The sequence below is a fragment of the Miniopterus schreibersii genome, assembly GCF_964146895.1.
Source record: "Miniopterus schreibersii genome assembly, chromosome: 11".
NCBI classification, from domain to species: domain Eukaryota; kingdom Metazoa; phylum Chordata; class Mammalia; order Chiroptera; family Miniopteridae; genus Miniopterus; species Miniopterus schreibersii.
The window spans coordinates 20,670,006-20,683,296 of NC_138111.1; the positions used below are offsets into that span (position 1 = coordinate 20,670,006).

Sequence of the window (13,291 nt, forward strand, 5' to 3'; positions counted from 1 at the left end):
TTAAATGCCATTCCGAGTAGCATGATGAAACCTTGCACCATCCTGTTCTGTCCTGCCTGGGACGTGAATTATCCCTTTGTCAAGTGTATCCACACTTTATGTATTCCCCTACTGGTAGTCACTTAGTAGTCATCTTGGTTACCAGATCAACTGACCCGATTGCAGTGCTTGTGTTCAAGTCACCCTTATTTTAATAATGTCACAGAACTTTTCACAGAACTTTTACTACAATATATTGTTGCAGTTGCCCTGCTTTATTATTAGTTACTGCTGTTAATATCCCCTGCGGATAAGGGGCCTCTATTATACCTAGGTTGGGATGGCTGGGCTGTATTCTCAGTCTGTGGGTAACTACAGGAAACTGCCAAACTGTTTTGCAAAGTTGCTGTTCCATTTTACATTCCCACAAGCAGTGTATGAGAGAGCCTGTTGCTCCACATACTCTCTAACACTTTAAAATTTAAAAAATTCTAGTAGTTCTAGTTGGCTGTATGGTGGTAGATCATTGATTTTTTTTTTTTTTAATTAAATTTTTTTTTTTAGAACAACTAAACCCAGTTTTGCTTGGGTTTTCTCCTTTTAGCCTAAGTAAAACCTGTAGGTCAATTACAAAAGCAATAAAAAATGGAGGGAGGATTTTGGCTGCTTTTTCTTTTCTTTTTAAAAAATTTTTATTTTTAATTATAGTTTGCAATTCAACATTATTTTGTATTCGTTTCAGGTGTACAGCATGGTGGTTAGACAATCATATACTTTACAAAGTGTTTCCAGTACCTCCCTGGCACCATACATAGTTATTACAATATTATTGACAATAGTCCCTATGCTGTACTTTATTTCCCATGCCAATTTTGTAAGTACCAATCTGTGCTTAATCCCTTTACCTCTTTAACCCAGTCCCCCAGTGCCCCTCCCGTCTGGCAACTACCAGTCTGTTCTCTGTGTCTATGAGTCTGTTTCAGTTTTATTTGTTCGTTTATTTTGTTCTTTAGATTCCACATATAAGCGAAATCATATGGTATTTTTCTTTCTCTCACTGACTTATTTCACTTAGCATAATGCCCCTAGGTCAATCCATGCTGTCGCAAATGGTAAGATTTCATTCTTTTTTATGGCCAAGTAATACTCTGCCACTAATGATGTTGAGCATCTTTTATTTTAGAAGGTTATGCTTTTAGTAGTCTGTTGTATTTTCTAGATATGAGTAACTTTATCTGGCATTCGAAGTGAAAATTTCTTTAAAAAATAGGCCAAAGTTTGAACAGTCACTTCCTCCAGTTACATACTATACAAAAGAAGGTTCAGGTGTGGAACTCGCTGTTAAATTTGGACAAGGGGTGATCCACTGGGTTGACTAATAAGGAGACCTGGAGAGAGTGCGTGTAGGACTTGAACATGAAGCTTGGCCAAAAGCATATTTCATGGCTCCATTCGCCTTGGGAGGCCCTGCTCCATGCTTAGGTAAACTAGCTGTTTGTGGGAAGCAGGCCTAGATTTAATTACATTTCCCGGGATGCCCCAGGAGTCACCTGGGAAGCTCAGCAGTCCTCTGTGGCCATCACAAGTGTGTGGTGGAAGCCTGCTGAACACAGGGCTTCCCCTCGGGGGACAATTTGCCTGAATTAGTTAATCAAGCTTGAGAAATTGGTTACCACAGGCCCAGAAATGCCACCTCCCTTATATTCTGAAACCCTATTTCTCATGACCATCTCTTAATTAATTAATTAATTAATTAATTAATTAATTAATTAACCAAACAGTCCCTGAGCATTTACTACATGCCAGGTACTATTTTTCATACTAGGGACAGGAATGGCCCCTGCCCAGACTCAGAATGTGGGAGACATGCAGCAGGGAAAACAGGCTGCTCACGAAGCACCGAGGAGGGGCTCCAATCTAGGTGTCAGTGTGGGGGAGGTGATAAGGACAGGATCCTGCCCAAGTGACACTAAATGGAGACCTAAGGTTGAGGAAGAATTAGCCAGGCTGACAAGACAAGGGACAGGCCAGGAAGTCCCAGGGACAGGAGAGAGAGTGGCCCATTCAGAGCCCGTAAGTAGTTTTCTGGGGCATCAGGAGGTGGGGAGTGTGGAGAGAGGAGACACTGGAGTCCAGGGGCACCAGAAAAACTACAGTGAGGATTGAACTGGATCCTCAGGGTAGGGGCAGGGAGCCCAGGGAAATGGCTGATGGGGTATGAGAGTGGCCTGTTGACTGGCAGTGATTGTGAAGTGGGATCCTTTCCAGCCAGTAACTGGAAATGTGCAGAAGGGCAGGAGTGAGTGTACTACCAGCTTTGAAACATTGAGAAATCTAGTACATAATACTACCTTCTGTATAGTTTTTGGTTTGTTTGTTCACTCGATTTTTTTGGAAAACTGATGTAGAAATGTCCCTTTGGCTTCAGTTACCTGAGCAGAGGGGTCTGGGCTTTGCCAAGTCCACTTCTTTGGATGGAGTTGCTCCTCCCAATGATTACTGCGTTTTGAGGTGGGAGGAGGGAATTATGTAGGCGGCCAGGGCCATGCCAAGGTGGGAATTGGGGCAAGAAGCCTGCCTGTTTGCACCCAGCAAAGCCAGAGCAGAACCTTTTATCTCCGCTCTGGGCTACTTCTTGCTAAGCTTCTCCACGTGTCCCTTGGAGGTTCCCTTGGGTCAGAACTTGTATCTGGAGACACAGAAACTCCCATTTTAGGAAAAGACTCTCCCCCAAATCGCCTCCTGCCCTTTCTCTTCTCATGAACCTTCTATAGAGGGGTATGTCTTCCCTTCTGAGATTTTCCTCTCAGGTACAGGGGAGGCAAATTCTGTGCTCCAGCACTAGGCTACTCATATTTTGGCATTTCTACTCTGCCCTTCCTATCTTTCCAGACACCCACGGTGGGTTTGCTAGAAATAATGGACTAGAAAAGAATGTTTGGACAGCATATAACCATTTCTGCACTAGAGGGTACCAATAGAACAGAGAAAGATAAGTTAGGAGAAAGGAACTTATTTCTTTGGCACATATAATGTGCTGTGTACTGTATTGTGAACTTACTTATATTATCTCACTTAATCCTTAGAACATTGTGCAAGGTAGGTATTATCATGGCCATCTTATGAGGAAATAGATGGGCAGGGAGTGTAAAGGCTTGGGCAAGGGTATATAGGCGGAAAGCTGGGGCTAGTTCAAGTCTGGGCTCTTTGTACTAGGTTAAACTTTCCCCTTTTTAATTACAAACTTGTGTTCTCACCTCCTCATTGTTGCCTTGGAAATCTGAAATGATTCACGTAGCTTCTGAATCAACTAAGCAATTACTGGAGAGTAGTAACTTTTGCTTGAGAAAAACCTAGCTAATTATTTATTTCACTGTTTCTGGAATGCAAGTCCTGTCCTAGGCTATTTAGGAAACGCTTCGGGATTACAGGCACAGTGGCATTCTGGCTGTCTGTGCTTGGTTATCTTTAAACAACTTGCAGACTAACTCAGTGCTGGTTTAACTCTTCCTCTTTTTGGAGTGAGAACCTTTGGGGTGGGGGGGGGTCCCTCTTGCAGTTTGCTGAGTAAATGATAAATCTCCTAATTCTTGAATATTTCAGAGAATTCCTGATTTGTTGGATTGTCAAGGAATGAATTTGAATAATAAGGAATGAATGGGTCATTCCTTCTACACAGATACTCCATATCCCCTCCCCCCCTCTTTTCTTCTCTAGAATTTTTTAATCCAAGTCTTTGTGGAGTGGGGGACAAAAGGGTACGATCCTACTAGAGTTGACCTTTGCGTTGAGATCTGATTTGGACTCATGGACTTGTAGTCTACTGCTTTGTTTTGTATCCACAAGTGGTCACTACATTCTTAGCTCTTTTTGCTCCCTGTCCCTCACGCCTCATATCCCACTCCCACCTCTGCTCCCCCCCAGACCACCAATGACTAACAGCCATTTGAGAGGAAAAGCTGGTTTCTGCTGAGCATTCATGGCTGCGGAGTTGCCAGCGGGGCCTAACTTTATCCTGTGTCTCCCTCCCTTCTTCTTCCACTTTTCGGTTTTCTGCCCTTCCCACTGTAGTATGACTATTTGGGAGTATTCCAGCATTCAGTGAGCACAGTTGTGTGGGCAGTGGGGACATGTAGAAGCATTGTATTTCCTGTTTACGAGAGCCTCCACTTCTCGTAGCATGGCGAAACAGTTCTCCAAGGAGGCACCTGTGACACCTGACAAGGAGCAGCTGGCCCTTTGTGCAGGTGCGGATGGAGCAGGGCCAGGGGTGCAGATGTCTGGACAGTGGGAGCTTGTCCGTTGCACAGGCGTTGTTCCCCGCCTGCCTTAGCTGACTTGTTTCTCCACGGGATGCTGTTTTCTTTCCACAGACACACAGCTCTGGGGTTGTCCTCACCACCTGGGAGCCAGGTGTCGGTAGCATTTCCTCGGTGCTTATTCACAGTCATCTAAGACACGCTGTGGCTTTCCAGGTTGGGAAACTGCTTTGTCAGTGGTGCCATTTATCATTTGAACGACTCCACTCTGTGGCCAGATGAAAATGTGGTCTGCAGAGAATTTCAGGGAATAGCATAAATTACTCCAGGTTCAAGGCACATTTTATGAACGCTGCTGACATTTTATGTGAGGGGAGGCCATTTCCTTAAGAGAATGGAGATTCCAATTTGCCACCTCCAACCTCACTGTTTTGACCGCTTCAGATTGCTCACTTAAATCTGTTTTCGTAAGTGTAGTTTTCATCCCCAAATGGTCACACTAGTGGAGCTAAAATGATTAGGATGGCAACAACTAGCTCCCAGGCTGCTGCCAGGAAACCTCCAGAATCCCCACTCACTGGAGAACCCTGAGGTCAGAAGTCAGCAACTCCTGGCCTGTTGGGAAGCGGTCATGACGTAGACCCGGGATTGAGGTCTCAGGTGAGGGGGCTGGAGCAACAGCCCTCATTGGCGAATGTCTGGCTTTGCAGCAATAACTGACAGCTCTCTCCCTTCCTGCTTTATCTTTCAGTTAATGACCAGCCACAGCGTCCCTGCTGTGAGCTCCGGCCACTGCCTCCACGGGCGCCCAGCCACGCTCAGGTTGCCGTGGTGCCAGCCGAGGTAACATGGCTTGCTGGCCTCAGTTGAGGTTGCTGCTGTGGAAGAACCTCACTTTCAGAAGAAGACAAACAGTAAGCTTGGGTTTCTTTGCGGGGGAAGGGGGGCCTTCTCCCACGCTTGACTTCGTGAATCTGAGCTGAGCATTGGAGGCAGGAGGAAAGGAAGTCTTGGTTTGCTCAAAGCAATTGAATGAATGTGGCCCAGGCAGCTCTATCACTTATTATCGTGGGCAGATTTGCCACCAGGCAGAAATGTTCGCTTTGGTTTGTGCTAGTGCCCAGGCCTGAGTTTTGATCTCTGGAATATGGCAGCCTCGGGGGGCCACCTGGCTCTCCAAGAGCACCTAAGGGGGCCCTGTACTGCTGGGCAGTGGGAATGAAGTGAGTTAATGGCCCAGCTTTTAGAGAGACTGAATCCTTTAGTGTTTGTGTGGACTCTCTCAGCTTTGACTGCAAGCCTGGAGGAAAATAAAACAGACACTTGTTTTATTTCTGTGGAGGGTTCTAAGCCATTCACTGCCTGGATGGGACAGTAATTCTTTGAGTGATCCTGAGCAGACCATCTCTAATGCGTGGGTGAATGGTGTTTTTCCACAGAGGAAGGTGAAGGCTGTAAGGCATGGTGAAACCTTGAAGCTCAGTGCCAGCTCTTTGCTTCTCTATCTCTGAACGCTCTTACAAATCCCATCTAGTCTCTTGGATTTAGCTGTACCTCTTTGTAGTTGGCTTCTGAATCTGTTTCCTGCCCTGCCTTTTCCCCTGAATTCTGAGCCTGCATCTCACTTGGCTGACTTAACGAAGCTTAACATGTCTGTAACCAAAATGATCATCTTTCTTAAACTCAAAGAGTTATGAGGGACCTTGGAGATAATTCAGTGTAGTGTTTCTCAAACTAGAATAATGCTTGGACCTTTTTTTAAAAAACCAAAAATGCTAAGGTCCCTTTGTGTTCATTAAATTTTTTTTTATTATAATGTTACTTAAATATGTGCATATGTGAAACTGGATTCAAACCCTTTATTGTATATGCTATTATACAACCATGTGATCACTTACAAACTAAATGCAAACGAAGTCGCAAAACCAATACAGTTCAGACGAATGCAGTGAGACAGCTGACATTGTTTAGCTGAAACCAGATCACAAGGAGTGAGGTGAGGATGGTGGTGAATGCTGTAGTGCTGTCCTTGTGAGTTTGGACAGCCTATGTTCTAAGGATTCAGTTCTCCAACCACCTTTCCCATGACCTTCATTTGATATCATTTGGCTTTCATTTGGTCCAATCTCATCATTCCTAAATCACGTCTGCATCTGTTCCTTTCTCATTAGTCTGCTATAGTTATGTTGGTGCCAACACAATCAAACACAAATATAAACTTAGGCTTTGAAATCTTGTGCCAGAACTTGGTTATAAAGTAGGCATTTGGAAAATCCAGATATGTTTATTCTAGTTTGTTTAGATGACCGTAGAAAGGAAAACACAAAATGGTTAAAATTATCACAGGGGACTCATATGTAATCCATCAAGAGTAACGCCCCCGCCCTCACATACATGCACACACACAGATTCTAGTTTGAGAAACAGTGATTTTGTTTGGCCCTTCATGTTACTAGTGGGGACCTGAATCCCAAGATCACTCATGAGAGAGCGGGAACTAGAATCTATGTATCTAACGTATCCTGCCTGTCTTAGTGATGATGGTAATAGTAACGGTAAAATATAAAACCTAATATTATATAAGGAAAGCAAACACTTAGAATGAGCTTCCACGTGCTAGGCACTCAATAGTTTGTTATTAACTGGACTAATCTTTTTGTGACTCTGTGAAGCACTGTTGTTTTCTTTTATGGCCGGGGAACTTGAGAGGTCCCCAGAAGCGCATGTTGGGTTCAAATCCAGATCACCTGACTCTAGAGTTGGTACTTTAAACCACTATGGCAACTTGCTTTTCAGTGGTGGTATTTTATTATTATTTTTTTCAATCCTCTGCCTCAAGATCTTGAAGTTTCTGACTTTTTAGCCTTTCTCCCTCCTTCCATGGCTTTTCCCAGGTTCTGGTGTTCCCAAGTCCAAATTCATCTCTCATCTTCATTTCTTAGCTGCCATGTGGTCTGGGTCTCCTGCCTCCTCTCAGCCTGGTGATGGCAGCCCCTGCCATAGGAAACCGTTTCTGCTGCGGTGTGGCCATTAGCCAGGGAGTAGTGAAAGAATCCTATCGTCTTAGCAGCGAAAGGAGGTCTTAAGGGTAGTACAGGCCAAGCCCCTCATTTCACAGGTAGCAATACCGACGCACCAAGCAGGGAAGGAATTTCCCCGTGGTCCACCAAGGAATCAGAGTCCTGTAGCAGGATGTGGGGGGTTGGGCCATCCCTACTGGGCTAGTCTCCACTGGTCCTGAGTGGGTGGCTTCTTGCTCAGTGTAGCTCGTGGGTTTAAAAAGAGTTAAGATTGGAGAGATAGGCAGGCTTAGTTGAAGGCAATCTGTAGTCTTGTGGCAGAGTTCCTGTTGGAGGAGGTGGTAGGGACACAACATCCTGACCCAAAAGGGCTTTTCTAGATGAAATATCACTGCCTGCTAGCTTGTCCTGGTTGCCTCCCTTCCTGATTTCTAAAGGAAATAGATTTTGCTGAACTAGAAAGGAGGGCCGTTTGTTTCAGGTCACAGGTATTTAGAGTGTCAGAGTTGGAAAGATCTGGCCTGGCCCCCTGTGCAGTCAACAGAACTGGGCTTTGGGTAGGGGACAGGGGTCCAGAGTAGGTCTTCCATGGGAGTAACACCAGAACCAATTTCTTGGTGGCACTGGAGGCTCAGTCCCTTCTCAGCAGCTTCACTTTATCAGCACTCAAGGTTTAATGTCGCTGCATCTTAAGTTCTGACTGGTAGCTACTTCGCAGTGCACCTGGGCTTGGATTTCTAGGTATATTGTTGAACGTTGCAGCCTGCGAAGGGTCTTGGTGCCACTTTGTTAGCTCACATAGTCAGAACCAGTCCAGCCCATTAGGCGGGGAAGAAGGTAGCAGCTCCCCAGTAGTTCCTGCCCACGATGAACAGAACATCATTGCTCGTTTCCCTTCTTCTGTGATCCTGGAGTGTACACATGTGGCCCCAGAGCCTGGCATCTGGGATATGCTTAATATGTATTTGCTGAATGAGTGGTAAATGTGTTAAATGGGTCATTAGTTTTTAGGTGTCAAGGAGGCTCCCCTGCTCTAGGGGCCTTGTGTACCACTGCCAGGAAGAACAGAAATAATATGTGCAAGCTGGGACCTACCAGTACTCCCCAGAGCAACCCTGTTGAGAGGTGGCTGTTTGCTCTTTCGCTCTGTGTCTTTGTTTGCTGATGAATTCTGGGGACCTCTCTCTGGTACTCCCATTGTGCAGAGCGTGGGGACCATCAGCCAGGATTAGCTTTCTGCTGTTCTTGGTCAAAGAATACATTGAAGTTGAGTTTCGAAAGTCGAGTGCAAAGCTCAGTTTGGGTCCAAAGTAACGGTTAACCCGTGTGGGTGGCAGTCATTCAGCACAAACAGGGCTTGGGTGGCCAGGAAGGGCGAGGCCTGCAGTTTTCATGATATGCATCTGGTTTTAGGCTGAGCCAGAGGCCACGGTCCCCGTGGAACAGGTGGGACAGAGGACGGCTATGTTGCCTTTTTTTTTTTTTGCCTTTGCTATTAACTGTTTTCTCAATTAGATCTGACTGGCTATGTGGCTGGGAAAATAGATAATTCTAGTTTTTGCATAAATTAGAGTATCAGTATCTGGCCATTGTTTAGTGACAGGAATAGCTATCCAATAAAAAGTGATGCTCTTTATTTAAGAGCCATTATAGAATTTTGCAGAATAGATGAAAATTTCCGTATCTCCTCCCCATTTCCATTTTCACCTGACAGTTCTTTCCTGTCCTTAGTCCTAGCCTGGCAGTGATGGTTCAAATCCAGATACTAATTCTAATTATTATGTAATTCTAATTCAATGCCAGCTTCAGGTTGGCCACCATATGCCATCGGGTTTAGGGAAACTCATTTCTCCTAGGTTTTAGTTTCCCCTTCTGTGGAATGAAGAACATCAGACCAAATAGCCATTTAAAGTTTCATTTGGGTAAATATTTATCGAGCATCTACTACATGTGGGACAGTGAGCTGAGTATGTAGTGGTGAACCAGACAGACATGATTCCTGCCCTTGTAGAACTTACGGTTTAGTGAGAGAAGCAGATAGGAGACACATTATCACATAAGTAAAAATATAATAACACGTTGTGATAGGTGTCATGAAGAAAGAAACAACCCAGGCAAACTGTGGTACTGCGTTGAGTACCACCAGGCTGTAGACAGGGACTTAATTTAGAATGCGTGGTCATGACATTTAAGCTGAGAACCCTGAAGTTCCAGCAGCAGTTGGCCAGGGGAACATCAGGAGCCCAGAGATCAAGGGCGCTGTATTCCGGGCAGAGACGCAGAGGGTGTGAAGGCCACGGGGCCTAAAGCATGTTCCCGTGTCAAGGAACAGAAAAGCCAGTGGTGCTGGTGGCGCAGATGAAGACTGGCTGGGCTGAGCTGGGAATCGGGCAGGGCCAGGTCTGCTGGGCTTTGCCGTTGGGGAAGGGCAGTTGAATTTTATTTCATGTGCAGAAGGAGTCCCTGAGGGTCAGAGTGTGTGTGGTCCTTGGCACTAGGAGGCCTTGGGTGACCATAGCCCAAGGAGACATTACATACATGTGTTCCATTTTATGCTGTTTCCTTCTTTCATTGAACATTAGTGTGTCTGTTCCCATATTTCTAAATGATCTTCCTGTTTATAGTAATGATTCTTGATACATAGGCTGTGCTTTGTAGTTTTGAAAGAACTTTTATATCCATTATCTTGATTTTCACAGCAATCCTAAGAGGTGTGCATTGCAGTTCCTGCTTCCCAGCGAAGAAAGTATTATAGGGTAGCGGGGTAGTCAGAGGTTAGAGGAACCACGGAATCTTTGAGTCCCAAATTTACCGTGGGCTGATTCCATTGACATTTCTGGGAGCTTTAGAGTAATCCGTCAACACGGTTTTTGTTTTATAAGTTTATTCTCTATTGCCAGCAGTTAGATTGTTTCCAGTGTTGGCTGTTATAAATAAGATGTTATACACCTTTTCTACTTCTGTATTATTTCCTTAAGCCAGAATTTCAGGAGTAAGGTTATTAGGTCAAAGGGAAATGGCCCTTGAAGTCTATGATTAGATATCCTTTCAAAAGACTGAACCAATTTAAAAAGCCATCATCAATGTATGAGGCTACATAGTTGTGGGAGGGCAGGTCTGTTCTTTTTAAAAAATTGTTTTTCCCTCTAACACGTCTCTGATTTGATCTTAAAGATTTCACTTTAATTTGCGCAGATGCAGTTGAGGTGTATGGTATCAGGGATGGGTCTAAAAATAATTTTTCTTTACAGTCATATCATGTCATTCCAGCAGCTTTTATTAAACAGACTCCTTTTCTAGTTATTTTTGGGACATTTATCAAACTCTTATGTCTGTAGGGAGCTATTGGGGGTTATTTATTTGGTCATTTGCTATGCTGATACAGGACAGAGTGTGCTGTTGCTTTGAACATTCTGAGATCTGGGGCATCTCATTGTCCCGCTCACCCCTTTTTGCCTCTCAAAATAGTCTGATAGTTTCATCTCTTTCTTTTTCCTCGAATCTTACTACCTTATCAAGTTCTGAAACATATCCTATCACTATCTGAACGCCCCAGGGACATTTGGTGATGTTTGGAGACATTTTTGGTTGGCACTGTCCTGGGTGGGGGTGGTCGGTGTGGCTGGTATCTAGTGGGTAGAGTACAGGGATGCAGTAAACATCCTGCAGTTCACAAGAGTCCCCTCAACAGTTGCCTGGCCCTCAGTGTCAATAGTGCTGCTGTTGAGAAACCCTGCTCGCGAGGTGCTCGCTCGGATTATCCCACGTTAGAGCTGAGGAGTAATGAGACAGAGGTGCAAAGGGATGCTTTGGTGCTCCCCAGAGCAGCTCAGTGTAGCAACTCACTGAAACATCAGAATGACTGTTTAAAACCCAACACTGAAAGGAGGCTCCTGAGTTTCTGACTTTGGTGAGAAACACCTTTTGAAAACAGTGTTCCTCTCCTGGGGGAGAGATGTGGAGGTGGGTGGGTAGGTACCAAAACAAGATTTGGAAGAGTTTTCTATAGGGGTTTGTAACAGTAAAGCATCAGTTTTATTCCCAAGCTAGTTATGAGGGACTATGTGAAGGAAAGGTGCTAAGTTTAGTGATGGAGGAGAAATCTTACCTGGGCAATGAGTGGAGCCAGAATGGCCTGCCTGCCAGTAGTCAGGTTAGGTTTCTAGAGGGAGGCTATTAGGAAAAGAAATGCCTGGAACATCCCTCTGAGTTTGTAAGGTGAATTTTGAGTTCAGTGACAAATAATTTTAGAGGGGCATGGACTAAATATTGTCTCATGAGTTTTCTGGTTTGGATGGTTAGTGACTCAAGTTAGCAAGGGCTTTGAAAGATCAGTAATTTAGATACTATGGTAATAGGGCAGGGGGCGTAAGGAGGTTGGCTAAGAGCAGGGACCCTTGAGTCAGACTGGGTTTATTATTATTTTCTGAATTCATTTCCAGTTATGCTATTTTTAGCAAGTTTTATTCCTGTCTGTTAATATTTGTGATTTTATTTAGCTGTAAACTTGGAGTGGATACAATTTTGTGTTCTTTTTTCACTTGACATTACATGGTTAATAGTGCCTGTGTTTCATACGCATTGTTGTAACGATTGCATACTACATTGTGGAGTAGACATACCATAATTTAATCATTTCCATATTGCTGTGCAATTGTTTCCAATATTTTTCAATTATAGTGTTTCAAAGAACAAATAATTTCATGTATGTAGCTTTTTGATATTTTGAATTTAGCCCTATACAATGTAGTCCTTGTGATATGACTTAGTCAAAGGGGATAAACATGTCTTTTGATACATTTCGCCAAATTGCTTTCCTAAAGGGCTCAACTGATTTGTATTATCTTCATTATTTTATAAACTTCAGTTCATTCTCTTACTCAACAAACATTTTTGAAGCCCTCATTATGAGGTAGGCTTAGTGAGAAGAAAGGGACACTAGGGGAGAAGCTCCCATAAAAATAGGGTCCCTGCTGTGCCAAGTGCTGATGAAGGCAGGGAGCACCTGGGGGTCCTCCCACCCCAGGAGGGACTTCCACTCGGCTGGTAGGAGAGGCCCAGTGTCACTGGAAAGCTTGATTTCAGTGTGTTTTGCCTCTTTGGGAATATTTATAGAAATACTTAGCAAGATCAGCCCCATCTTTGGTCTTGGAGACCCTATTAACGACATACCTTCTTTCAAAGAGGGATCCATTTGTCTTTTATGTTTTCCTGTGTGCTGTCTGTAGCGAACTGTTCTTCATAGTTATATGCTAACAGTGGTTTTTTTGTTGTTGTTCGACTTAATGGGAAATTTAGGAAACACAGGAAGGTATTTAAAAAATTGCCCATTTTCTCATCACCTCAGGACATCCACTGCTATTTTCCTTATATTGCCTTCCAAATAGAAGATTTTTAAAAAGAGGTTAATGTGGAACCATATCAAAGGCGTTTGCAAATTAAAAATGAGCTGTTTAAAATTCCAGAAATCTGACAACAAATAATAAAAGGAAGCCCCAGAACAATCTGAAGCGCCAGCAGTAGCAGAAAGGTTAACTTAATTGTGATCCATTCACAGTGTGGAATATTAAGTGGTCATTAAAGTCCCTATTTTAAGAAAATATTGTATATCATGGAAAACTCTCCCAGTATGATGTTAAATAAAAAAGCAAAGTACAAAACTATATATGATGCATAAATCTCAATTTGGTAGAGAAAAAATATTTTTTATGTAGACAGAAAAAAAGGCAAACAGTTTTAACAGAACCATTGTTAGCTCAATTTACTAGCAATTTTCTCTGTGAAGTAAGATCAGGGATGACTTATATCTACTTTTTTAATCTTTTAATTTCAATTTGTCTACCAAAAAAAAAAAATGTGGACTTGAGGATCAAGAAAACCATCCTGTTAAAAGAGAAGGGGGGATTTCATACCAGTGTTCTCTTGGCTTCATGGCCCTGAAGCCACAGTTGTAACGACTCTTAACCACAAGGCCCCATGACTCTTTTCGGCTCTTTGGTGTTCATCTTAATTAGAACATCGCAGTCTAGGAAT

General features: G+C 43.6%; 1 protein-coding gene across 1 annotated transcript in view; it reads left to right on the plus strand.

Annotated features, from left to right (window-relative positions):
- ABCA1 (ATP binding cassette subfamily A member 1) overlaps nucleotides 1–13,291 on the plus strand; it is a 111,026-nt gene that overhangs the window by 14,546 nt on the left and 83,189 nt on the right. The window contains exon 2 of the mRNA XM_081152359.1: nucleotides 4,990–5,152. Coding sequence (XP_081008485.1) covers nucleotides 5,087–5,152 — 66 coding nt within the window. The 5' untranslated portion in view covers nucleotides 4,990–5,086. The remainder of the gene's footprint in view (nucleotides 1–4,989; nucleotides 5,153–13,291) is intronic.